At 42.0% G+C, this 25,961-nt stretch overlaps 6 protein-coding genes across 29 annotated transcripts in view; 3 read left to right on the top strand and 3 right to left on the bottom strand.

Annotated features, from left to right (window-relative positions):
• The first annotated feature begins 235 nt into the window (after nucleotides 1-235).
• Nucleotides 236-5,061, top strand: LOC117586468 (SWI/SNF complex subunit SMARCC2). Its single transcript, XM_034276555.1, has 8 exons — nucleotides 236-459; nucleotides 552-677; nucleotides 853-1,765; nucleotides 1,827-2,157; nucleotides 2,221-3,004; nucleotides 3,080-3,314; nucleotides 3,501-4,565; nucleotides 4,636-5,061. Exons 1-8 carry the CDS (start codon nucleotides 340-342, stop codon nucleotides 4,785-4,787), a joined length of 3,726 nt encoding a protein of 1,241 aa, XP_034132446.1. The 5' UTR covers nucleotides 236-339; the 3' UTR covers nucleotides 4,788-5,061.
• A 44-nt stretch (nucleotides 5,062-5,105) lies between these two features.
• Nucleotides 5,106-7,699, bottom strand: LOC117586469 (retinoblastoma family protein). Its single transcript, XM_034276556.1, has one exon. The coding sequence runs from the start codon at nucleotides 7,574-7,576 to the stop codon at nucleotides 5,240-5,242; it is 2,337 nt and encodes a 778-aa protein (XP_034132447.1). The 5' UTR covers nucleotides 7,577-7,699; the 3' UTR covers nucleotides 5,106-5,239.
• A 70-nt stretch (nucleotides 7,700-7,769) lies between these two features.
• LOC117586472 lies at nucleotides 7,770-8,359 on the top strand. The gene is made up of 2 exons (XM_034276561.1): nucleotides 7,770-7,917; nucleotides 7,975-8,359. The coding sequence occupies exons 1-2, from the start codon at nucleotides 7,807-7,809 to the stop codon at nucleotides 8,185-8,187; spliced, it is 324 nt and encodes a 107-aa protein (XP_034132452.1). The 5' UTR covers nucleotides 7,770-7,806; the 3' UTR covers nucleotides 8,188-8,359.
• LOC117586471 (zinc finger CCHC domain-containing protein 10) lies at nucleotides 8,315-9,145 on the bottom strand. The gene is made up of 2 exons (XM_034276560.1): nucleotides 8,953-9,145; nucleotides 8,315-8,896 (listed from the first exon to the last, which is right to left on the bottom strand). The coding sequence occupies exons 1-2, from the start codon at nucleotides 8,997-8,999 to the stop codon at nucleotides 8,386-8,388; spliced, it is 558 nt and encodes a 185-aa protein (XP_034132451.1). The 5' UTR covers nucleotides 9,000-9,145; the 3' UTR covers nucleotides 8,315-8,385.
• A 68-nt stretch (nucleotides 9,146-9,213) lies between these two features.
• LOC117586470 lies at nucleotides 9,214-10,871 on the top strand. Of its 3 annotated transcripts, none has more exons than XM_034276559.1 (2): nucleotides 9,214-9,512; nucleotides 9,583-10,871. In XM_034276559.1, exon 2 carries the CDS (start codon nucleotides 9,591-9,593, stop codon nucleotides 10,575-10,577), a length of 987 nt encoding a protein of 328 aa, XP_034132450.1. In that variant the 5' UTR covers nucleotides 9,214-9,512; nucleotides 9,583-9,590; the 3' UTR covers nucleotides 10,578-10,871. The 3 variants fall into 3 exon arrangements, with proteins under 3 accessions (XP_034132450.1, XP_034132448.1, XP_034132449.1); XM_034276557.1 differs by having other exon boundaries at nucleotides 9,214-9,517; XM_034276558.1 differs by having other exon boundaries at nucleotides 9,214-9,522.
• Nucleotides 10,872-12,806: 1,935 nt separating this feature from the next.
• The window catches only part of LOC117586465 (synapse-associated protein of 47 kDa), a 30,619-nt gene continuing 17,464 nt past the window's right edge, over nucleotides 12,807-25,961 (bottom strand). For 4 of the 22 annotated variants that reach the window (XM_034276532.1, XM_034276531.1, XM_034276533.1 and 1 more), the window contains 8 exons: nucleotides 22,408-22,665; nucleotides 19,400-19,497; nucleotides 18,909-19,009; nucleotides 18,565-18,839; nucleotides 18,380-18,498; nucleotides 17,265-17,564; nucleotides 13,613-13,832; nucleotides 12,807-13,414 (listed from right to left, as the gene is read on the bottom strand). In XM_034276532.1, the coding sequence (XP_034132423.1) occupies nucleotides 13,372-13,414; nucleotides 13,613-13,832; nucleotides 17,265-17,564; nucleotides 18,380-18,498; nucleotides 18,565-18,839; nucleotides 18,909-19,009; nucleotides 19,400-19,497; nucleotides 22,408-22,665 (1,414 nt within the window). In that variant the 3' untranslated portion in view covers nucleotides 12,807-13,371. Of the gene's footprint in view, nucleotides 13,833-14,013; nucleotides 14,180-15,882; nucleotides 15,906-16,455; nucleotides 16,672-16,843; nucleotides 17,198-17,264; nucleotides 17,565-18,379; nucleotides 18,499-18,564; nucleotides 18,840-18,908; nucleotides 19,010-19,399; nucleotides 19,498-22,407; nucleotides 22,666-25,961 lie in introns of those variants that run through there. The other 18 variants (XM_034276537.1, XM_034276539.1, XM_034276543.1 and 15 more) reach the window with 13 other exon arrangements.

Below are 25,961 nucleotides of genomic sequence, written 5' to 3'. Positions count from 1 at the left end.
TTGGCAATATATCGATACCTCGATGCCTCTTTTTATCGGCAATATATTTCGTGGACAATTAATTGATTATATTTTTTAAGTTGGCAAAGATATTTTAGTATTGTAATTATCAGTAACAAAGTATCTGTCCGTATTGCAGCGAAACAACACTTATTTTTGTTGTTTCAAGTCGGAATACCGGCCTTTGAGTAATCTTATCGATGCACGCCAAAAACATCGGTATTGGCAATCGATTGTTCCGTGAATTGTGTGCGTCCCTTTCATCAGCGTTTTCGATAGTGATTTCTTTTCCCGGAAAACAGCAAAAATTAATTGATAAAAGCCCATAAAAAGTGTTGCATGATGAACACACTGGGCCCCAAGAAGGACGGAAGTCCGAATATTGACTTCTTTCAGTCGTCAGAGACGCTGCAGGGCTTCGAATCAATTAGGCAATGGCTGCAAAAGAATTGTAAAAAGGTGAGTACAACAACGCCGCCGACGCAAAACAAAAATGGCGCTACACTTCGTGTGGAAAAAAACAATCAATTGAAAATGCTCTCCCCTTTTAGTACCTGGCGCACAGCTCAGAGCCCATTACCAAGGAGTCCCTGGCCCAATTGCTGATACAATTTCTGCAATATGTGGAGGCGAAACTTGGCAAAAACTCGGCCGACCCACCGGCGACCAGAATTCCGGTTAGTAATCGTGTGTGAGGGGTGTTCTCTGTACGCTCGTACATACGTACAGGGTGTTCTGTGTACGTTCGTGTGTACATGCGAATATAATAATTTCGGGGATGGGATTTGGATTAGGATGGGGAAATAACGGACGAGCAGTGCTAATTGAAATGTCTTCTTTTTCCCCCGTTAGATGCGTTGCTTTCTGGACTTTAAGAATGGCGGAGGTCTGTGCATCATCTTCTCCACGATGTTCCGGTTCCGCGCGGAGCAGCGGGGAAAGAAGTTTGACTTTTCAATTGGCAAGAATCCTACGAGGAAGGATCCCAACATTCAGCTGCTGATCGAGATCGAGCAGGCTCTGGTAGAGGCGGACCTATACCGCATACCTTACATCTATATAAGGCCGGAGATCGAGAAGGGCTTCGAGGGGCGGCTGCGCGAGATTCTCGACAATCGGCGTGTGGAAATCGTCACCGACGAAGAGGATGCCACGCACATTGTCTATCCCATTGTGGATCCGCATCCGGACGAGTATGCGCGTCCCATTTTCAAGCGTGGCAGCCATGTAATGCTGCATTGGTACTACTTTCCCGAGTCCTATGACTCGTGGACGGTCAACAGCTTCGATTTGCCGGAGAATATTCCCGAGAATCCGGAATCGCCGGCAGAGAGGTGGCGCGTGTCGGCCTCATGGATACTCGACTTGGAGCAGTACAACGAATGGATGGCCGAGGAGGACTATGAGGTGGATGAACAGGGCAAGAAGAAGACGCACAAGCAGCGCATGTCCATCGACGATATCATGTCGTTTGGCGACGAAAAGAAGAAGCCCAGCACCAGCACTGGAAAGCAGAAGCGACGTCGCTCGCCCTCGCCCACAACATCCACATCGAAGCCCGGAAAGCGCAAGCGTTCCCCAGCTGTCATCCACAAGAAAACCAGAAACGATGAAGAAGATGAAGATCTGACGCGTGATCTGGATGATCCGCCGGCCGAGCCAAATGTCCAAGAGGTGCACAAGGCCAGTACGGCCCTGCAATCGACATCTAGTCCGGCACCAGGAAGCAAATCACGCGGCGACAACGATATGATGCCCATCAAGGGTGAGTGGGGAAGTCTCTTTTCTGCTTGTATATTTTGACTGAGTTTTTGCCATTTCTTTAGGTGGAACAATGACGGATCTGGACGATGAGATGACTGGGGGAAGCGCTGCCCAGGCACTGTCCACTGGCGATGGCGACAACTCTCAGACGGGCAAGACGAGCGACAACAGCAACACGCAGGAGTTCTCCTCGTCGGCCAAGGAGGATATGGAGGATAATGTTACCGAGCAGACACATCACATTATTGTGCCCTCGTATTCGGCATGGTTTGACTACAACTCCATCCATGTGATCGAGAAGCGCGCCATGCCGGAGTTCTTCAATAGCAAAAACAAATCCAAGACCCCAGAGATCTACATGGCTTATAGAAACTTTATGATAGACACCTACAGGTGCCGTACCTCCCATATATTCCACTCTGTCTGCCAGTTCTAATTGTAATCTCTTAATTTTAGACTCAATCCCACGGAGTACTTGACCAGCACCGCTTGCAGGCGCAATCTGGCGGGAGATGTGTGCGCCATTATGCGTGTGCATGCCTTTCTGGAGCAGTGGGGATTGATTAACTACCAGATCGATGCCGATCTGCGTCCCACGCCCATGGGACCGCCGCCTACCTCGCATTTCCATATATTGTCGGACACGCCATCGGGCCTGCAGGCCATTAATCCGCAGAAAACTCAGCAGCCATCGGCCGCCAAGACGCTGTTGGATCTCGACAAGAAGCCGCTGGGCAAGGATGGTAGCTTGGAGAGCCTGGGCGGCGATAAGAGCGGCACACTTGGCGCCATCAAGACGGAGGCCCTGGAGAATGGAGCCCCGAGTGGACTGAGCTCTGGCGTGAGCCAATTCGGGTTGAAGTTGGATCAGTATGCCAAGAAACCGTCTGCCATGAGGAACCGCACGGCGGCCAGTATGGCCAGGGAGTGGACCGACCAGGAGACACTGCTCCTGCTGGAGGGCCTCGAGATGCACAAGGATGACTGGAATAAGGTGTGTGAACATGTGGGTACTCGGACCCAGGACGAGTGCATTTTGCATTTCCTGCGGTTGCCCATCGAGGATCCCTATCTGGAGGATGATGGCGGCTTCCTGGGACCCCTGGGCTGTCAACCCATTCCGTTTAGCAAAAGCGGCAATCCCATTATGTCCACGGTGGCATTTTTGGCCTCTGTGGTGGATCCCCGGGTGGCAGCCGCAGCCGCAAAGGCAGCCATGGAGGAGTTTGCAGCCATAAAGGTGAGGGAAATTCTTTCGTTTTTCTTTGATCTTTCCTGTCTTTCAATGTGTAATCGTAATCTCTTGTGTGTTTAGGACGAGGTGCCAGCCACCATTATGGATATCCATATAAAGAGCGTGAAGAAGGCCTCCGCTGGAGGCAAATTCAATCCGAACTTTGGTTTATCCAACAGCGGAATTGCTGGCACTGGCACCGACAAGGAGGATGAGGAAAGCAAGGATGGCAGCAGCGGCGGCTCGGCCACAGCGGCCAGTGGCGCAGCAGGAGCAGCAAGTGATGAGGAAATGAAGGACCTAACCAAGAAAGACGGTAATTTAATGACTAACTATAACGACTTCCTTCCCGTTTCCTTTCTTTATAATTTAATTTGAATGCTCAAAATTTTGTAATTCGTTTTGAAATGTGGCCCGTCATTTATTTGTTTTTTGTTTCGTTTTTGTTCAACAACAACAACAAAACGTACAACACAACCACCAACAATCTGCAACATCACAGACGATGCCAAGTCCAAAGACAAAACGAAATCGGATACCAAGACGAACACAAACACAGACTCTAGTTCCCCATCATCATCATCATCAACGACATCGACAGCCACAAGCAACACGAACACAACTACAGATAATAAGAAACCAAAAGATTCGTCGGATAAAGCCAGCAAAACAGACAAATCAAACAAATCCTCACCCACAGACCCAGCAGCAGCAGCAGCAGCAGGAGGAGCAACAGTCGCTGCGAGTGGCAGTGGAGCATCGATGGATGTGGACATCAAAACGGAGGATAACAGTGGCGATGGGGAGACTAAGGATGGCAGCGATGGCTCCAAGGATGGCTCAAGTGGCCAAGGCAGCAACAAGGAGGGAGCCTTCAGTGAGAACAACATGCAGACGGCTGCAGCTGCTGCACTGGCATCGGCGGCCGTCAAGGCCAAGCATTTGGCTGCACTCGAGGAGCGCAAGATCAAGTCTTTGGTGGCCCTTCTGGTCGAAACGCAAATGAAGAAGCTGGAGATCAAGCTGAGGCACTTTGAGGAGCTGGAAGCCACCATGGAGAGGGAGCGCGAGGGCCTGGAGTACCAGCGGCAGCAGCTGATTACAGAGCGCCAGCAGTTCCATTTAGAGCAGTTGAAGGCCGCCGAGTTTCGCGCACGCCAGCAAGCGCATCATCGTCTGCAACAGGAGTTGCAAGGTCAGGCTGCCGCTGCCGGCACCATGATCCTGCAACAGCAGCAGCAACAACAGCAACAGCCAACGCCGCCACCACAGCAGCCACAACAGCAGCAAGCACTGCCGCCTCATCAGGCGCAAGTCCAGACCCAGACGCTGGCAGCCCCATCGGCACAGCATCAGCCTCTGCCGCCACATATAGCAGCGGTGGGTGTGGGTCCACCACCAAATGGAGCGCCTTTCGCAGCGCCGCCCATGGCGACGGCAGCGGCTGGTGGAGCACCTCCAACAGGAGGCGGAATACCAGCGGTTCTGGCAACTGCCAGCGAACAAGCAGGAGCAGCAGCTGCAGCAGCCGCAGCGGCGGCGCAACCTCAGGCCCCCACAGCAATGGGTAAGTGAACGAGCAGTGGGCCTTTCCAATTGCATGGTAAAGATAAATGAATTTTCTTTTTTTGATGCAGATACCACACCGCCGACAATCAGTGCACCTGTTGCCGAGGTGCCAAGCGTACCGACTGCTGGATCGGTGGTGCTGCCGCCTGCCGTCTCAAGCATTCCTCCGACCAGCACTGCGGCTCCTGTGGCTGCACCACCAGTTGCTCCACCATCTTAACTCCTTTTTTAAATGATAAGTCAACAACAAAATTAATTAAGATTAAGTCGTACGCTCTCATTATGTATTATGTGTACTCCACAACCAGTCCCATCCCCCGAGGGCTCTCTCTCTCTCTGTCTATGCCCAAAATCTTCTACTGTCACCCCAGCCTCAGCCTCTCGTGTAACAATTTTTTGTAGCTTTCGTTTCGTATCAGCCGAGTCACAATTATTTGAATTTAAGTTTCAAATACAAACCAACAACATCCATTCAATAGAAATATATTTACAAAATATTCGTTCGGGATTGGATTGGAATTCAATAAATGTACACAGACTTGTCGTTTATTTTAGTTAATTCATTTTGAGCGTTGCTCTTTCTCTTACAAAATGATTTCTTAAGGTGATAGCTAGAGCATAATCGATATGCTACGTAAAATGTAGCCAAAAATATGGATGAGTAGATCCAGATCAGATCGCTGATTGAATGCACTGGCGCTTGAATATATTTGGGGATGGCAGCGGACCAAGTTCTTTGGCGGAATTGGTACGCTTCAGTGGTGTTATTATCAGCTGATCTGGCTCCACCAACGTCTCCTGAACCCCGGAGTCTGGCTTGGTTTTAAATATTTTTATCGACGTGCCACTGGGATAGCGCAATTTATTTGTGGAAACGGAAATATTAAATGAAATTTGATTGCTTTGCGGCGGTTTTTCATGCAGCACAGAGCGCGGCACAGTGACTGTTGCTTTGCGCAGACCTTGGGCAAACTTCAACATTCTCTTTATGTATATTTTGTTGTAGAACTCAATGATATTGCCGCATCGGAAATTGCCCAAGCAAACCAAACGATAGACTTGACTGCGAGCGTGTGGCTGGCAGCGATAGTGCAGGAGTATCTGGTGGAAGCTGAGGTGCTTGCGCGTTAGTCGGCCATGCAAGTGGATGGCACAAATTAGCAACTGGTCGAGCTCCCGCTGCTTGAGCAGATATCCGCAGTGTTGGGTGAACGAGTGCTCTGCAATGTACCAGATATTGCTAAAATATTGCATCAAATCCAGGCGCTGGCAGAGATTAATGAGGCGAAGGTTGGCCAGGCTATAGAACTTGCGCAGACAGATGCTTAAGCCGGGCCTTAGCTCTGCTCTTGATCGCGCAGCATTCTCCTTGTCTTTGGCCTGTACTTCGTTGCAGGAGGGCAAGCAACGTTGTGTGGACAATATTTTCCACAGTAGCGAGTCGTTGCGGAATATCAGCGATCCGAGACATTCGATCTCGACGGCATTCAGGTGCTTGATCAGATCGCGACCGAGCAGACCAGTGTTGTGCCGCACCACCAGTTCAAGGATCTTCTGAAATTCGTACGCATCGAGGGCGTAACACTTCAAGATAAAGGGAAACTTTAGCTCCTTCACGCGCACCTCTTGAATGTGCATGGCCAGCTCCAGGGAGCAGGCAATCAGTGTGGAATGGAGAGTTATATTTTTCAGCAGCTGAACCATCTTCAGGTGTGGCTTCAGCTTCAGCTCCGAGCTGGTGATCTTCTGCAGGAAGTGATAGTATAGTCGGCAGGACATCGTGAAGCACTCATCGGCTTCCTCTGTGCTCAAGAAGTCCCGCGAAGACTTAGCGAATACACGGGCCATGACGCACAGGCGTTTACCCAAACTGCTGATCACATCAACATCCTCTGCATCCAAGGTTTCAGTGATCTCCGAGGGCATGGCATTTGGCAGGATATGCAAGTGCTTGTAGCGGGAAGGAGTCTTAGGCTGGTTTATCGCTGGCGATGCCTTTTTGCGACACAGCAGTACCCGCTCATCGATCTCGCTAATGTCGGACACATGTTTTGTGTAGTTCCGGTTGAGTGTACCCAAATTGACGTCCAGGAGGCCCTCCTTGACGATCTCCCGCATGAAGGTGTCGTTGCCCAGCAGATTCTGATCCAAGAACAGCACCACCAGAGCCTTGTGAAAGAAGGCCTTCTGCATGACTTGCACACCCTTGATCGGCAGCTCTGGAATCAGCGGGCAGATGTCCTTCAGTGCACTGTACTTGAGCAGCAGGGTATCGTCAAAGTCGTCGTTGCCCCATGTGCTGGGCAAACCTTTAAAAGACATGTTGATCACGTCGGGATTACCCACCTCCAGGGCATTCACGTAGAGCAAATCCAGGGTGCAGATGAGCAGCTGACAGCCATTGACCAGATTCGAAGTGGCAAAGCCGGGCAGCTCGTTTCTGATGGTCAAAAACAGAACCCAGCCAAACTCATAAAGGGATTGGTATAGGGAACGGCTCTCTGTGTTCTCCGTGTCCTCCTCTGGCAATAAGAACAGGCGATCAAATGCGCATTGATAGTAATTCCTTATGATCAGGGTTATGCTTAGCCGTCTCTGTAGATCGTCGATTTCCTGCTGAAAGACCATCTCACTCTTGGCCATCATGTTCCACTGCTTCATTCGGCGCATAAACCGACATATGTTTACTTTGAAGGCCGTGAGTAGTTTGGTCAGCGACAAGTTCCAGCAACTGGTGCGTGCATTTTCCGCTACATTCTTCGTCTCGTCGGCCCTATGCTTGGCATCGAGCATATCCTTAATCTTCACACGCTGCAGCTCACAGTAGACGGCGCAGCAGAGCCATTCTTGCACATCGCGTTTCTTGGCTAGCCCGCCACCCGCGTTCGATTTACGAAAGACGGCAAGTGCCTTACACTTGATCTCTTGGTCCAGATCGAGCAGATTGCAACTGGCCGTAAAACTTGAATTGCTTGTGTCAGCTGCCCCGCCCTCCCTGCAGGTATCCATTTTTTACAATTCGAGCAGGTTTTTGTGCACTTAAAGCAATTCAGTTTGTCTTTTGACTGTACAAAATGTGAGTTTTTCAAAAGGCGCGAATTGTCAAAATTGTTTCCATTTGCGACCAGGGCTGCCGATATCTGCCCTGACACGAGGGCTGCATTCATCGCGTTATCGATTGTATTGCACGGCGTGCGATATTGCTCAAAGTGCATGTGCACGAGAAACAAACAATAAAAATGCTGCAATCTAACCGTGTGCTGCAGCGGGAACAAGTAGAACTCCTGGCTATTGAAAAGAAGCTGCTGAAGGTATTGCCTGTTATCCAGGAGGCCTTGAATTCGCTGAAGGTATGACATCGCCACTATCCCCTATGACAGAAACACCAACTACTTTCCCCCTTCGAGGTGGAGGAACTGCATCTGAAATCCCTGAGTCTGGAGCGTACCATCGAGTCACAGCTTGTGGCGCCTGCTAGTCGCACACACTTTGACATGAGCGAAGCTCCACACATAAGCACACCAGCGGCCATGCAACCGGATCAAATAAATCAGCAGAAAATCGATTTGGACATCTTTATAAACAAGCTGGAACACGATGAGGAATTGGATTCGGACTGAGCTAAAATGTTTATTCATGGTTCTTGCTGCCTGACGGAGAATTTGCCAGACCACACGTTTACATACTGTGAACTTAAATAATACAAATATTTCGTGCACTTAAATAGGGGTAAAATTACAAATTACCAAAGAACGAAAGAGTAACTAAACTACTAAAGCTATGCGCTAAAAACCCTTGTTGGCCTTCAATTCCTTCAATTACTCTGGGACCTGGGTACCACCGTCTGAGGATTCTCCTGAGCTGTCTACACGTTTCTTTTTCTTTGAGACCTCGTCATCGCTGCTGTCGCTATCTGAGCTGGATCCGGAGCTGCTAGACGAGCCGGATTCTTCGCCCGATGAACTGCCATCCTCATCCGAATCGGAGCTGGAATCGCTGGAGTCCGAGCCAGAGGAGTCTGACCCTGAACTGCTGCCAGAGCTTCCAGAGGAACTGGAGGATGAAGAGCTGTTGCTATTCTTCCGTCTGCGTTTCTCTTTCTTGCTCGAAGCAGCTAAAGCACTGGATTCCTGGGCTGCAGCTGCCTCGGCAGCAGTTTTATTGGCCATGGCGTCTTCTTTATCTGCCAGATGCTTGCTAAGCTGCTTTGTACGTGAACTGCGGTGCACATATTTGCGCTTCTCCTTGCACTCGTAGCTCCAGTGACCCATTTGCAGGCATTTCTGGCAGCGTACTCCATTGGGGAAGGCGGCGGCCAGTTTTGCCGACCTAAGGAGAGGCGTGGGTTAGTTTATTTTGGCTAGGCACCCGGCTACTTTTATTACCTTTGTTTTTGGGCTAGCTTGCGTGCTGCTAGTCCCACCAAAGTCATCCTGAAGAATTCTTTCAGTCGGTGCCTGGAGACAATCTTGACGGTGGTTTAACTAAGGGTGTCGGGGTTAAATTTGCACAAAAAAATGGATAGAAAAATGTTTTTATTTTTCCCTTTTGTCGTCACATTAAAACTATCGATGAGAAAACATCGGCTGTAGGAAAAACTATCACAGTTTGGCATGTTTGATGTGACAGCCCTGAAACTCACTGCCTATCGACTATCGACACACCAGCTGTAATCTAATAATCTCTATGTATTGTTTAAATTTTGCATTTTTAGCATAATTGTATATAGTTAATAATATAATACGTGAAAAATAATGCGCACCTCTTTCACGGACCCAACACATAATAGTGGAGCTCTACTTCCGTTTTGCTCGCATCGAGTTTGAGTGCTTTTTGCCCATATTTGGGGATATTTTGAAAGTTAAACAATAACAAATCTCATTGCTCACTAAGTGGCGAAAGTGGAGTGCAGCAAAGTCCATCGGCAATCACCAGACAATCATAGGTAAGGTAAGGTAAGGTAAATCTAATAATGGTGTTTCGGCAGTGCAATAATTTTTGTGAATTTGTAATAGAGTGCGAAATGGATACAACAACAATGGTGCCGAGGGCGTCTGCCCGTATGATGCCACCGGAAGAACTGGCAATGCAATCGCTTACCAAACAAATTTTCAAGTCGAGACTTTTTCGTGGCTACTACCTGGGACGCTGTTTCGTGGAGCAGATCGGGGATTATAGAGATGTTATTGCCCTACAACGTAGCGAACGGGAACTGGAGAAACTCCTGCTCACCAGTGCAGGCCAACTGCAGACGTTCTACCAGCGATTAGTGCCCAATATGTGGGTGGGCATATCAAATGGTAGCCTGGGAAACTACAAGCACACACCACATCATGGCCAGCTAGAGACTTGCATTTGGGCGGAGATGGATGACTTGGCCTTCGGTGAATATTGGTTTAGCATCAAAACGCTGCGATTTCGGGACCAGGAAGTGCTGCTAAAGCTCAAAACTGTTCGACCCGTTGAACCAGAGTCCCAGGCGACGCCAAGAAGATCCATCTCTATGAACAGGAGCACGGCAAGCAATGCCATAAAATCAGCAAGCGAGAGTGTGGCCGCAGAGAGCGAGGTGACCGAACAGCCCCCTCAAGTGGCATTGTCCGACTTCTTGGACGTGCTGCGGCAGTGGGGTGAAGGCATCAAGCAGACGACCTACGATTTTATGGCCAACGATGTGAACAAACACAACATCATGGGCACAATACGCTTCCTGGGTCTGCTTCTCTTCTCAGTAGGGGGCGGAGCAATTGCAGCATTGCGGTTCTTGGGAATCTTTGCCGTAAGATTCCTCTTCGAGCTAAGCCGGCTAACACACACCCTCACGCCCATTCTGTTCCGAATCCTAGAGTTTTTGAACAAGATTGTGGGTGCCTTTTTCATATTGCTAACCATGATATGGAAGGACATCATAAACCGTGGTCAGCCGATAGCCCCCAAGCAGCCGCTAGAAGGAAGTTCTCGCTTCAAGAGCATCACCTACGAACGTAGCGAGAGACGGCGCTGGCAATGATCCTAAAATTGATAGCACAAGTGGAATGGTGGAATGTCTTGTATTTAGTGTAATAGTGGAAGAGATTCAAATTGCAATTGTGTTACTAGAGTTAAGCAAGCTGGAAGCCCCACACTCAGATCGACCCGATTAAGTAGACAATTTATTTCAGATTTAAAGCCAAAATGCAATATGTTAAATTATTCGAAAAACTTGTTAAATTTTAACCCGTTTAGTGTCTAGTCTTTCTTCGTCTATTTATGTATTGAATTGAAAACTTTATGTAAATTAAATGCACCGTGAAAATGAAACAAATCTATGTTTGTTAGTTTTAATAGTTATACACTTTCCCTTTATTACTTTAGTTGATTTTAATCTCATTAAATTGTTCTCATATATAGTTATGTATAACTCGTATGTGGTGTTGCCTGCCGGCGCCCTTATCTGTTCGGTCTTTACACAAAATGTTTGTCATATTCGTTTTGTTTGTTTTATGTGGATTTTGTTTGCGGTGTGTGTGTGTGTGTGTGTGTGTGTGTGTGTGTGTGTCACTTCATTTCTCTGGACCTACATCGACTTGAGAATGTTCAATGGCGATTTAAGGAGCGCTTCTCTGCTGTGTCGGTCCGGTCCGGTCCCCCCCCCACCTGGATCTCTAAATATCATTATCAATTATTAAACAACTAAATTATACATTCTGGTTTCGTAGGTGATATACTTTAATTAGTACATATACATATATTTTATTTTATTTCCTTTTTGAAATGCTATAATTATGGAATGCTGCTGCTCAACAAACGTTCGCTCGTACAACTTTATTTAATTTGTTTGCCTTTTTCAGGGTTGGGTTTTGTTTAATAGTAGACAATAAAATATGTGTGATGCTTGGGAGATTTGATATACTCATGTATGCTGAAGTCGGTATGTATGTTCTTTTGGGATTCGGTTCTGGGGTTCAGGGCTGTTCTCGGCTGTTCTGCCTTGTAAAATACATATGCTGTCAACATCATTACATTATTTGTCTTTAATTGTTAATATTATTTAGTTATTAGTTTAGTTTATGCACTAAGTCGCCTGTCATTGTGTCGCCAACATGTTTAAAAACGCACAAAGTAAAAATGTAAAGTTTAAAATATGTTTTTCGTTTGTCATTATAATCCATGTGGTGTCTTGTAAATACTTTCATTTTCATTTGCATTTGCGTTTTAAAAGTAAATGTACAATATACAGTTTAATGCCATAACTTTTACGTACTCCGTACTCTTCTTCGCTTCTCTTCTCTTCGACACTTTTATTTGTTAAGATATATTTTTGCCATTTCATTTGCTAACAAATAATTACATATTCATAGCATTTTCATTTAACGTTTCATTCTGCAGAAAATAATGTTTTTTGTTTGGTTTTTTTGTTAACAATTAGTTAGACATTTAGAGCAAAAACATTGATAATATAGATTTTGTCTTGTGTTTTTGTTTTAGTTTATGCATAAAAATTTGTCTAGTGAAATATATATAAATATATATGTTGTTTCAAGGGTTTTGAACTGCTTATTGTTTATAATTGCGATTACTTTCATTTGTTTTATTTGTAATTTGTTAATTGCGTTTGTTAGTTGTTAGTCCAATTCAGAATTAATTATTGTTTTGGCATTTTGTTTTTATAGTTTCTTTTCAAGGAAGTATCGTTAGTGTCTCGTTAGTGGAACAGCAAAAGGTGAGATATTTTTGTGGGGGATTTTAAAATGAGGGGAGATAACTTGTTGGCGCGCCTTAAATTGAGCTAAAACAAATATGTAGGTATTTAATTTTCATTTCATTTCTTTTCATTCGTTATTTCGTTAAGCATCATCGATCAATGAGGATTTCTATATTTTTCGTTTAGTTATAAACTATTTGAGGGCGAAATAATACACTCGGTTGTTCTTATTTCCTGCTCTCAACTAATGGAATGCTAAATTTTTGTCATTTTATTTTATTCAAGAAAAAGAACAACTCAAATTTTTCAACGTTTTAATTTGTGTGTCTCTCGTATCTTTACATATTTATATAGAGCATACATATATATATATCTCATATATCTATATCTTTATGTTATTATAATAATTTTTTACACATTAAATTCAAATGCATTAATTTATCTTCTGTATATATATATATATATATATATATATATATGTGTATATATATTTATATATAATTTATTTATAAATATAAATAACAAAATGTTTCCCTTTGAAGCTTTGTTTTTTTATTTATCATTCGTTTTCGTTTTCTTTTACTGCTTTTTGTTTCTATATTCAAATACGATTCCTGCATCTATAGCTTTAACCAGTTTTCTCGAGTGTTTTCTATATAGTAGTATGTACGTACTTATTGATAGGGGTTTAGGGTTACTGTTACTGGCTGCCAGATCTCCCTCGACTTTTTTAGTGTGCTGAACAATTGGCAAGTAATACCGACGACTCTTCCCAGTACTTTGCTCTGCCGCGAGTCAACCAAAGAAAAGATAATATAGTAAAGAGACTTAAATACATACATATATATACTATATGTATTGTATATATGCATTTATTTTGTTGTACCGGAATCGAATCGGTTTTGGATTTTTGCATTTTGTAGCGGCTAAAACGTTAAGGTTGAATAAAATCGCTTTTCTTTTGGTTTTAGTGTCTTATATCATGTCTGAACGTGAACTGAATAAAACGTATCTGCTTGAGGGGGCGGGGCCCAATATATCTGAACCAACTTTTCCAGTAGGCCACCCGGAGGCAAGCCCCAGACGGGCACTAGAAGAGCGCTACTGGATAGGCCTCGTCTCATGGATAGCCCAACATCGTGCGCTTTAGGCACTTCAAAGTTCTGTTGTGGTTGCAGTTGGTATTGGGTTGGTTTTTGTTTTCGTATTTCAATATTTGTAGGGAGGGTTAACAATCAAATGGGTATTTCAATCAAAGAGTAAACAAGGGGTTAGAAAGGAATGGAAAAGAAAGATAAGTTAAAGATAGTTATAAACTTAGAGCCAACTTAGAAGAAACTACGATATAAGCTCTTAATTACTTTAAATCATCGGTATCCTCAATTAAGTCGGCGTACTCCTCCCAGTCGTTGTTGGTCGAGCGTGTGCGCAAGTTTGATATAGTCGGTTCGTCCTCGTCCTCCTCATCGCCGGCATTGCCTTGCTGTTTCCTCGGTTTTCTGCCTCCTCCGCCAGTGCCGCCTTCGTCCACCACCTCATAGTCTTTGAGTTCAGCTTCCAGATCCTTTTCCCATTGTTCCTCTAACAAATAACGAATAAAGATCAATCATTAGAATTTGTGTGGCTTAGATGGGTTGAGTATTGCATATAGGGTTAAACATATGGGGTATATATAAGGTACACATAGCATACAAGGTTCACATATGGAATATATGTTTAGTTTATTATCAAAAGTGTCTAGGCAAGCAATTGAATTGTGGTTTTTTAGTGACCGTCCCAAGCAAGTACATGGTTTTATTGATTCTCAGTTGAAGTTCATTTCATCGGTTTTGGGTTTACCTTCTAGTCGGCGAGCCTATAACTAAGACATAGATTTTCACAGACTGTAATACGTTTGGGTATGCGCACCGTGACTGAATAATAGCCGTCTACAAATAGTGGGAAATTTATTTAAATTTTCACTTAGTCAATCATCAGAATTGGAGACCAATTAATGTTTGTAATTAGGCTGTACACAATGTAAATACGAGTATTTTCGAGCAGTAATTAACGAATAGCGTGCGCCCAACCATTTGTGGGTGTTGGATTCCACTTCATCCACCTCATCCATGTCTTGCTTGTAGTCCCCAAACACCAATTGTTTTTTTTTTGGGTTTCACACTCCATCAATTAACATAATAATTATACTTTGGTGTGTATTTACAGCATTTACGCATAAAAAGCAAGCAAACTGAATATTTTACAAGTATTTACAGATCAGATAATAATTAGTTCAAAAGTAACAGAAAGCTTGGCCAATATGAACGATTTTCTATAAGCTGGTAACAAAAATATTTATATTTTTTCCAAATACAATACAACTGAAAATGCCATATGTAAGGTAGAGATAGAGAGAGAAGGTTTGCGGTTTTGGGGTTAAGAAAGAGACACGACACTTAGAGTTGTGGAGCTTCCCCTGGTATTCATTTTGTTGGGAAGAAAGAAAGATATTCTTTTTATTTCTCATTGATTTTGTGTGATGAGTTGGTTTTAAAAGAAATGTACACTTAGACATCAAATTGGTTAAGTTATAAAGTGTAATTTCAATTTAATCTTTAATCGATTTTTGTTTTGTGCAGTATAAAAAGCATTTGAATTTCAAGTTTTCGAAGCGTTACGTTTTTTGAAAAAGGTTTCTTTCTTCAACCCCAATAAAGGTTATAATATAAAGCATGTAGATCACAATATATCAAGAAAGAAAGGTAAGAAGATAAAGATTCCCTTGCAGATTTATCAACTAAATGGTTTTATGATAAGTATTTGTAAGCAGATATTTAAATTATTTCACTGAACTTTGGTCGGACTTTTAAAAAGCGGACAGACAACACATGACTTTATTGAATTTCTATTGGATTTTCCTTATTTTCTAATATTTTTTAGAATTTACAGTACCCGTTGCAAGGTTTTAATTATACAAAAATGCATTATAAATTAAACTGTAACTAACAGAAGACACACAACAACGATATAGACACACAGACAGAGAGCATAGTGGGAAATGATTATTGGAAATTTCAACTATTTTTGGGATAACTACAATATATACATCTAGCATTGCCGAACAGATAATAATAATTTACGCAATTGAAAAACCAACAATGGAACAGAAAAAATCGTCACAACTAAAGTTTTGTTGGAATTTTATGTGTAGGTTTTTTTTGTGTTTTGTTTTTGGATGTTTGTTTAACCAACAATTTCTAACTTACCACACAAAATTTTGTATCGGTTTCTTTTCTTTTTTTTTTGGTTTTCGCTTTTTAAGTAACATTTTTGAGGTTTCTTTCTTCGGTTTATATATGTTTGTATAAATAATGCCTTCTTTTTTGTTTGGGTTTAAATTAAATTGTCTTTTTGTTGTCAAGTGAATAGCTTTATATGTATGTATGTATATAATTTTGTTTGTTTTGTAGTAATTTCTTTCGTTTTTTGGTTTTCTTTTTTGTTCGCTTAACAATTTTTTGCTTTTTCTTTTGGGCAATTTTGCAGTATTCTTTTTTGTTTTGTTGTATAATTTGGTTTCAGTTTACTTTGTTAGTTGGTTTTTGTTTCTTGCATTTTTTTGAATTTAGGTTTATGTTTTTTTTTTTGGTTTTGTTTTTTAATCCATTCAATCTTCTGCAAGATGATTCGTCAACAAATTAAGAAATACATGAAGAAAAGTAAATGTTTTTGTTAAAATTGTTTCGCATACATATTAATCAGATTATTTTTTGGATAATAAATTACGAGTATTTTTTTGTTTGAAAATTTTGTGTAATTGCTAGGGGGAAAGGTTGTCGTTTGTGTCGCGGCTTTGGGGGATATTTTTCCAGTTATAAATGTGTTCCAGAAATGTGTGAAAAAGTAAAAGCCAAAAAATAAACATTGGGGCTCGGGGAAAATAACTGAAAGAACTAGCGAATCATCATAAAGGAAATTTAATTGCAAATTGAATAAAAAGGAGCACGAAATTGCAAAGAGAGATAGAGAGAGAGAGAGAGAGAGTATCAATAGGATATATGTGGAATATAAGAATTTCTTGATCGGTTTGGTCATACTCAACTTGTTCGAAATTTGTTTTGTGGCTTTAGACTGTTTCTTTGACTGTTTTCTCGACTAATATCTCGATATCAAATCATACTTCATATCATTTGTAATAAATGGCAAACAAAAGTTGGTTTTATTTATCCAGGGTATACTTTGTTTTTGTTATATATATGTCGTATATAGAACGTTACGGTATACGTGTGTGTATTGAATTTATATAATACTTTTGTATCTGTTATCCTTTAGTGGCTTTAATTCTATATTTGTTTATGGGAATTGGTTTATTTGGTATAGTGTTTCATTCAATTGATAGATTGTTTAGCTTTTTTCTTTGTTTAGTAATTAAATGCCAGAGCTTTTATGATAAGTAACAAACGATTTTCACACAAAATGTAATTTACACAAAAGAAAGAAACAGAGCAGAGGAGAAAAAAGAGAATTGTTTGGTTTTTACACTTGATTTGTACACACATTTTTTTGTTTGTTTTATGTTTTTGTTTCTTCATTTGTTCAGCATTGTTTTTTTTTTGGCTTGGGCATTGGTTTTGTGTTTTTCAAAACAGAGCATGACATGAATTTCGACAAGAGACATTTGTTGTGTGTTAGTGTGTGTGGAAAATGGCCATGAAGGAAATCTTGCCACTAAATTCTAGATGAAAGGTAGACGGCTGAAGCCCAGCTAAAACTTTGGCTAAGCTTGAGAGTATCTACAAATAGAGTTGTTCCTGGTCTTTAAATGTGTTCTTATGTGTATGAATGAATGTTATTCGTGTTGTCCAGGAAACCAATGAAATTTGTTTTCGAGCAATTTCCATGGGGCAAATGCATGTACAATAAATGTTAGTTTTCAAACCAAATGAACTCAGGCAGAAATTAAAAATCTTCATAATTAAATAGAAATTATGAATGATAAAAATATAAGAAAATAAGAAACTTAAAAAATCTTACCATCGTTTGGGTCTAGGACTTGCTGGGTCATGCTATCAATGCCCAATTTTCGCATACCATCTTGGATCTCAGCCAAATCTGAATCGGTTGTTGTCTGAAAGTCATCGGAAACGAATTCCGATTCAGAGATTTTCTGTTTTATGCCCTTGTCGGCCTTGGTTTGCTCAGCCCCTTTGGCATCAGGCTCTATCACGGCCTTGGGCTGCTCGGCAATTGCCTTGGTGCTCAATGCAGCTTCACCCTTCACGGGGCTGGCGACAGTCTTGGTTTGGTTGTCAGTTTTTGAGGCCACTTCTTTGGCTGATCGTTTAACAGAGGTTGAGTTTAACAATTTCGTTTTATTTTCGTGTAATTTCGTGTTTGAAAATTATAAAATAAAATTTAAAAAAAGTCAAAATATAATTAAATAATAAAAAAGGAAATCGAGTTGAGGTGAGGCGCTGGGCGGCTGAGATTCGAGAGGATCGCGATTGAAAGGATGAGCATTTGGGGAAAAGTGCTAGATAGAACCGAAAATAACTCGAATCGCTGACGACACAAGCCAAGTGCAGGTGGTGGAGGGACGATTACAAATCATAGAGGATCGATCGTTAAAGTTCAACTAAAAATTTTGAGCATACTTTGGAGGCGGTGTAGTACAGACGCTAGCCAAGAATTTACGATAGTAGTTTTTGGCAGACTCGAAGAGAAGGAGAGAGATTTATAGAGAACGGAAAACTTTTTGGATAGCTAGCGATTGTGAAAAAGGACTAAGAGACAAATCATAAACGAAACAGGCGCGTGTGGCTAAGGTGAACCAAAAAAACAACTGAAAGACTTAGACTTAGATAGAAGATAGAGAGGTGGGTGGGTAGATAGATACAGATACAGATACAGATACAGATAGAGATACAAGATAGATAGTGAGATAGAGTTAGAGATAGAGGAGAGAGCGCGCGAGTAACGAGTAACGAGTGTGTGTTTTGTGAGCGAGAGATTCATAGATAGAGAGAGAGAGAGAGCGAGAGAGGTGGATAGAGAGTCTGTTGTATCCTGTTTTGATCCTAGATTATATCCTTTCGATGAAGATATATTCTCCACCCGCAGAAGGAAGGAAGGAGCTGGAGCTGACTTACCATCTTCACCGCTGGAGGCCTGACCCACACCATCGGCGCCCAGAGTTCCCAGCTCAGCTGCCTGGATGATCAGTGAGACGCGGTAGAAATAATTCCGCCAGAAGTTCTCCTCAGTGATGCTGTTTCGAAGAAGAAAATATACAGAATTAGTGGAGAATTCGTGTGCTTAGGGATCTGTTGCTCACATCTTGGGCACCAACTCGAATCGCATCGTTTCGAGCGCCTTGTCTTCGGCCATAATGGCTATGGCCGTGGGATAGGCGGTGTCATAGCTAAACTCAAAGTCCACGCCAGCGGGCGGGGCGCGCACAAAGTTGCGACGATCCTGGGCCAGACCCAATATTTCCTCCTTGATCTTGGCCTCATTGGCATGTCCAATCCAGGGGGCAGCACCATTACCAGCACCGCCCTGGCCCTTGGCGAAGGCCTCCTGCTCTTTGTTGAATGAATCAAGAATGGTCTGTAAAGAGAATATTAAATGATTAATATTACAAACGAAATATCAAGTGAATCCAGGGCATATACTCACATTATCCTTGACTGTTTCCTTGATTTTGCTGCCGGCCTTGCTGATGGCCGATGACAAGAAGGAGCCAAAGTGTTTGGCCTGCTGTGTTACTTTTGTGGTAACTATTGGAATGGGATTTGAAATGATTCAAAGCAGATCGAAGATTAGATCAAGTAGTATCTTCAACTAAATGCGGGTTGCAACTAACTAAACTAGACTACAAAGTAAACGTTTCGTTTAAGGGTTTTGTACTTCGGTTCGAACAAAAGAACGATACTGGGGTGTTGAGGGTTCAAAGTTGAGCTAGGGATTATTTTATGCTACAAAAATAACTCTTGAATTAGTAACCTGTCACCGCTTTTCTATCATTAACTTTTTGAATTGGCAATTTCGGCACACGAATTTCGCTTTCGATTATATCTTTCTCATTTCATTCGACATTGATTCGACATTTAGTAGAATTTTGTTGTTGTTGTTGTTTTTTTTGTTACCAATCAAAGTGTGACACGTACTTTTGACTTCATCGCCCTTACCCTGTCCAATTTGACCCTCATCGCCAGTGGGCGTGCCACCGCCCGATGCTGGATGCGAGTCGGCGCCCTCTGTGGCACTGTAATTATACAATTTTTTGTTCGTGTTTGTTTTGGGGGAGAAAAAGAGGGTGAACATTTACATAAGTTTAATTTTCCAATACATATGCGAAAGTCATGGTTGTGGTGTCGTATAGGAATATAGGAATATTTCTAGGTATACGCAGCTCATGCACGCAGGCAGGCAGGCAGGCAGCAAACGAATTTTTAACTACGAAGCTTAAGACGAAATTAATCAAAAACAAAAAATCTAAATACTAGATTGATTAAAAGTAAGTTGTAAGAAAACTATTAGATGCAAATAGAGGTAAAGATTTTTAAGATATAGAGAAGAAAAACATGCTTGTACGAAAAATATGAATCTTGGGCTTGGGATTCTGTCTCTCTTGCAATGGGTTATATTTCTTTCGGAGCTAAATATATTTATTTTCTGTTGGCAGTTTTCTTAAAATATTATTCTTTGAATGAGATCTTTAGTAAGTTTAAAGCTAATCGGCGAAGGCTACTGATAGAACTGCGGAACTTGTACTTCCAATCATGTGTACGTAGCTTAATGAGAGATTTCAAATGAAGTAAGGGAACTTTATAAGCAGCAAGATAATCGACATTAAATATTTCAGGCTATCTGAAAATGCTAAAATAAGCTTCCAACATCTATAACGTTGATGTTTATTTACACGTTTTTGTTTTTATGTAGACACAGATTTAATCAGATGAAATGTATTTTCTTGATTTTTTTTTGTTTGCTGATTTGTGAATGCAAAATGTTATGAAGGATGCCAAAATGAATGATACAAAGGCTAAAAAATAGACAAATAAAGGTGGAACATAAAAATATGACAGTAAAACAGAGAGAGAGAGAGAAAAAGAGAGATAGTTTTAGGGCCCATGACGGAGCACACTACTCGTAATAGAAGGCATGCAACGTCTAACTAGCAGCATCATCATTTTCCATTTTAGAGAGACATTCAAGTGCAGAGCGAGCACAGAGAAGATAGAGACAGAGAGAGAGAGAGAGAGAAGGGGGGTCGGGGATAAGGACATAGAGGTGGAGAGTGGCCCACAGAGTTGGCCCAAAAGGATTTAGCGGCTACACAGAAACAAGTCCGAAGAGAACATAGAATAAATGATAAAAGGGGCACAGGTACAGGTAGAGGGACACAAAAATGATGCACAGAGGATATAAAGGATACGGATGGAGAGACAGAGAGAGCTACACAACAACACAGCGAAATGAGAGCACTCAAGCACTCAAAATAGTAGGAGGCACAATGATAATGATACGGATTATGATCGGAATAATGACAATGATAAACAGCTACCAACAACAATTAGGCTTGAGCTTTGAGGGGTTTTTTTCTTATCTACTGTACGGTACTGATGGGTAGCCATAGGACATTCGTTCCAGATTGTATGTTTTGTGGGTTTCGGTTTCGGTTTTGGTTTTGGTTTGGTTTTGATTGGTTGGTTGGTTCTCCATGAACTGGTTTCGATGGGCCGCTCAATAATGCTGGAATCTGATACTTTGGGCAATTATCAAAAGTCGAGAAATGATAGTTACATATTATCCTTTTTCCTTTCTACTTTGAAAGCATCGCACACACTCGCACACACACGCACACATAAATCAAACAAAATGAAATGGTTTGAAATTAAATTGGAAAAAGAGAGATGGGACTGGCATTATGTAGATATGTTGTATGGGTTCATGTGTTATGTGTTGAGATACTACAGATCTGATCTGAATGAAATGATTCAATGGTAACTCGCGAGTTTTAAATTCCACAAAATTGTGTTCGTTTACGAGTTGGTTGCTAAACTTACCTTTAAGTTTGAATTGGTTTGAAGTAGGTCAAGTATCTGATTATGTTTTATATATTATAAATATAAAATGTATAAAATATAAATCTATGAATTATGGAGCTTCATAAATAACAAGGGAGGAATATTTTAATTTTGTTCCGTTATTCAAGGGATTTCGAATCAGATTCCTCTCAAACTTGTTATAATAAAATAAGCACTTTTAATATATTTAATTCATAATAAAGATACTTGCACTCCTTCTCCCAACATTTGTGTAAAGGAACATAATTTTGCTTACTGCCTTTAGCCAATAGTTTTCATTAGGTTTTCCACTTTTTTACTGATTGTACATACAAAAACGTTTAAAGGAGATTCATTGTGGTTTTGTATGGGGAGTTTAATAGAGAGACAGAGTGAGAGAGAGAGAGAGAGAGAGAGAGAGAGCGAGTAGTAAGTATTTTGATTTGTACAAAAAGTTATTTAAAGGTGAGAAGGTGTTACTTTGAACCAGCAGAAGAATAGAAATTGTGTGGCTTTAACTAAATATGCAATTATAATTGTAAATATATTTTGGTTAAGAGTGAAAAATGCGCAACAATACGAGTAGTATCTGCAAACTAAATGATCGAGAGAGCAGGTACATATATTCTCATTGGATATGGTTATAGGCAAAGAGTAGTAAATAGTTAGTTAGTATACAGTTCAAGAGTGGCTTTTGGTTAGTATTTAAGTAAACTTGAGTGTGGCAGGAGGGAGGCATCTCAACTGATTTGGTTGGTTGGAAGGCAAAACTAATGGTTGGGGCAAAACCAAAAGGAAACTTCCAGCTTCTGCTGTGGGTCTTCTCATATTCTTTTTGGGCGGAGGTGGAAAAACTTTCAGTCAAAGACTTCAAACAAAAGGAAAAGGCAAAATGGAAAAACTTGAACAAAAGGCTTAAAAAACTTGAGGACGGGCTGGGGTGGGGGGAAGGCTTAACCGGAGGTTAACCAAGGTACGGACCAAGGAACTAAAATACAAACGCGACTCTCTCATTTTCATAATATTTTTTGGTATTTTGTTTTTAGTTTGGTTTCTGCGACTCTGCTGAGTATTTAATTCCGTCATCGTTAAGCTGGCACCCATACCTAATATACCTCGACTTGTCGTCATCCTCGGCACCACTCACAGCTCCGGATCCGGCTGCGGCAACACCACCCTCGAGAGCACCCTCAGCGCCCTCGGCCCCTTCGGCCCCGCCGGTCTTTCGTAGTCCCGGGATCGATGGTATCGACGGCATCGCTGGCATGGCGGGCATCGACGGCATCGATGGCATCGCCGGCATGGCTGGCATCGATGGTATCGAGGCGTTTCCCAGCCAACCCTTGGCACTTCCCAGCCATCCGCTATAGAGAGAGAGAGAGAGAGAGAGAGAGAGAGAGAGGGAGAGAGGGAGAAACACAAAGAGAAAAGAGCATTAGTGGGAGGTCCTTGATTGAGTGTCTGACTGACAAAATGACAATCAATCTTTGCCCTAATTTGACAATATTCAATGCATGTGTGTGGTGGCTGTGTCGTCTGTTGGTGCCTCTTGCCGAGGGCCTGATAAAAATCTATAATGTATTATGTCAAACAATAAGCAGACGCCTCAACATGTCAGCCACAAGCACAAACACACACACACACACACACACACACACACAGAGACCCAGATGCATGTACCTACAAAATATACTTGAACTTATATAAGAAGAAAATATAATACAGGGTAACATAGGAAGAGATTTTCATGTATATGAATTTCCACTCCCATTGGGTGTTGATAGTCAAGCGCGATTTATTGAGTCATTTTTTTCACACTGTCATAAATATAAATCCCACCGACAGGCCCATCATACTAAGTATACGTGACACACTCGACTATGCCTCCGACTATGCTCCAATTCCGGCTGGAGATGTCATTAAAGATGCCTTTCGAATATACTTCAAAGTATACCTTATTTATTCACAATTCTAGTATCGATATACGTATGAGGATAAACGGTGCCAACAAGCAACCAAAACATTTACAAGTAAAAGAAAGATGCCTGCGAAAAAAGAAGTGTGTGTCGTCTGCATGAGCAAGAAGCGCAATCAGGTGTATACAAAATGCGAGCATTCGTTCTGCCGTCGCTGCCTGCGCCGCGTTTACTTCGAGTGTCCCACCAAAAATTGCCCCCTGTGCCGTCATCCCATTGGATACTATGTGGTTAGTATATAGATCTATAGCTGCAGATCCTCCAATACTCATCTGCAGCTATCCCCCTCCCTTCCAGCGCTACCATAGCAAAGGCTTAAGAGTGTTTTTCTTTTTCTAAAAAATAATAGGCAAAATCGCATAAATAAGTTTTTTTTTTGTTAATAGTTGTTCAACTTTAGTTTTCTTTATGCTTTATAAAACAAAAACCATTGTGGAAGTATTTGACATATTTGGGCCGCGTTCTTTAAATATTCAAGGTAATTGGAAATAATTTTATTTGACAGTTGGCAGAATTTTAAATACAATTTTCTTCTACTTCAGATAACTCAGATGGGTCCTGGATTAACAACCAACGAATCTGGAGCAGCACTGTATATCCCTCTTGCTTAATTACTCTACTTTAAAACTAGTTAGTGAAATGTTCCACCATTCATTTAGGCAGATTGAACTTAAATAAAACTTGACTTTTTCAGACAGTGCACTTAACGCTGCATAAGGTAGAAAAATACGACTTGACTTTTTCCTTTTTGCAGGACCAAATGCTCGCATTGAGACGCATTAAGCCCCTTAAGTCGTGAGGCTTAAACCACGCCCCCAACACACATACACACACACCACCCAATCGATTGGGGGAAGTGTACTGTGTACAGTATTTGCTGCTTATTTTTGCAGGTTATCTTTGCTCGGATATTCAATGCACATAGTGCAATATTGAATGTGGTGGCATCCAGCAAAAAAATATGCAAAAGAAAGCACATGCCACCACCCCCATCTCCATATATTGGCAGGGCTGATGATGATGATGATGATGCACAACACGCGTACAGAAAACGGAAATGAAATAAAATTCACACAATGACAAGCAGAGGATTTTTCCATCTTATGGCTCTTTGTTAATGCCGCTTTATCGATACGAATATCTACATACTCGACATGTATATGCATTATGGTTCATTATATGACAAGGCAAGGCCACAGGAGTTCTGGGGCACTCTCTCTGCCGCGTGACAAGTGCTCGCTCATGTGGCAAGGAGCGGAACGAAGAGGCTGGCTGCGCAAATCGAATTAAATTGTTGCAAAAAACCATTAAATTTCAGAGGACTGCACTTAATTGTTTGTGGGAAATTCAATTACTGCGAATTGGGTCAAGAGATTAAAGCAGCATATCAACCATACGCCATGTGGGCACCACACGCACCAATTAGGAATCCAGCGTGATACGCAGCGAAGGGAGCACGTTGGCATATACTCGTACCTAAATAAACTGCACTTGAAAAAGGGAAACCTTATATGCTTCGTCTGTCAATTGACTATCGCTTTACATGAGCGGCTTATCATTAGCAAGTCTCCAATTGGCCAGCCTCCAAGTAGAGTTAGTCGCTTCCCCCCTTCCTTATTTGTATAGTGATTTATGCCTTCGTCTCGGACTGTTGGGAAGGGAAGGCTTTTACGCAATTTTGCTTGGCCTGTCAGGCGGCAACAGTTTTCCCCTGGTTTTCCGGTTTTATTTATGGGTCCATGGATACCCATTTGGGGGCCTTGCATAACTTAGTGGCAGAGCAACCCGATAAGTGGTTGGGCATTCGCATCCATGGGATGGAATGGGGCCTTAAAGACAGAATTATCTGGAATTACACGAATTTCTATGGAATTACTTTTCCTTTTGCCGTCTGTCTGCAACTTTACCAATGAAAATCATAAATTTTCATCCAAGTTTCCACGCATGTTTTCTCTGAAAAATGTACTTTGCTGCTTTCATGTTCGGGTTTTATTTTTTGTCTTCTCTCTAGTGATTTTTATTTTGGTTTTGCCAGAGAGTGAAAAGTTTTAATTATAAAAGTTTAAGAGGGGGCAAATGCTGCGGCAAACGCACACTCGTTGCGAAAAAAAAAGAAATACTACAGCCCGCAATGTCAGACAAATACCGGAGGTCGAGACCAAGAAAAAGAGTAAAACAAATTAAGTTTTCCCCTGCATGGAGAGAGAGAGAGTAGCCTCAATTCTCCAGACATCTCCATCGTAAATCCAAAGGGGTGTAAACAAGGCCAGCACAAAAAAAGAGCAATTCGAGAATTAATTATTACTGCATTTCTTTATTCTGATTGGCTTTTTCATATCCATTGAGGGGCTCAAATTATGAATGCAAATGCGAATGATAATTTCCATGTGATGCCGGGGCTTCCCCCCCCCCCCCCCCCCCCCCCCTTTTGCGGGCGGCCGTTAACAAAACAAAAAANAAATAAGGAAATAAGGAGGAGCTTTCGCCACGATTTAAATGGAACAACCCATTGGGAATACTCGGACTGACACTCCCTTTATTCCTTTTAGTCCTCTATGTGTTATGCAAACTATAGTACACAAGCGTATGTATGTGCAGCTTTATTAGATCGATATCCAAGGGCAGCGTTGCTGCTGTTTGTCCTTAGTTATGGAGTAAACAGACGCAGAGATACATACACAAAC

Source organism: Drosophila guanche, unplaced genomic scaffold (assembly GCF_900245975.1).
Source record: "Drosophila guanche unplaced genomic scaffold, DGUA_6, whole genome shotgun sequence".
NCBI lineage: Eukaryota > Metazoa > Arthropoda > Insecta > Diptera > Drosophilidae > Drosophila > Drosophila guanche.
This window is presented reverse-complemented; position numbering and strand designations above follow the sequence as displayed.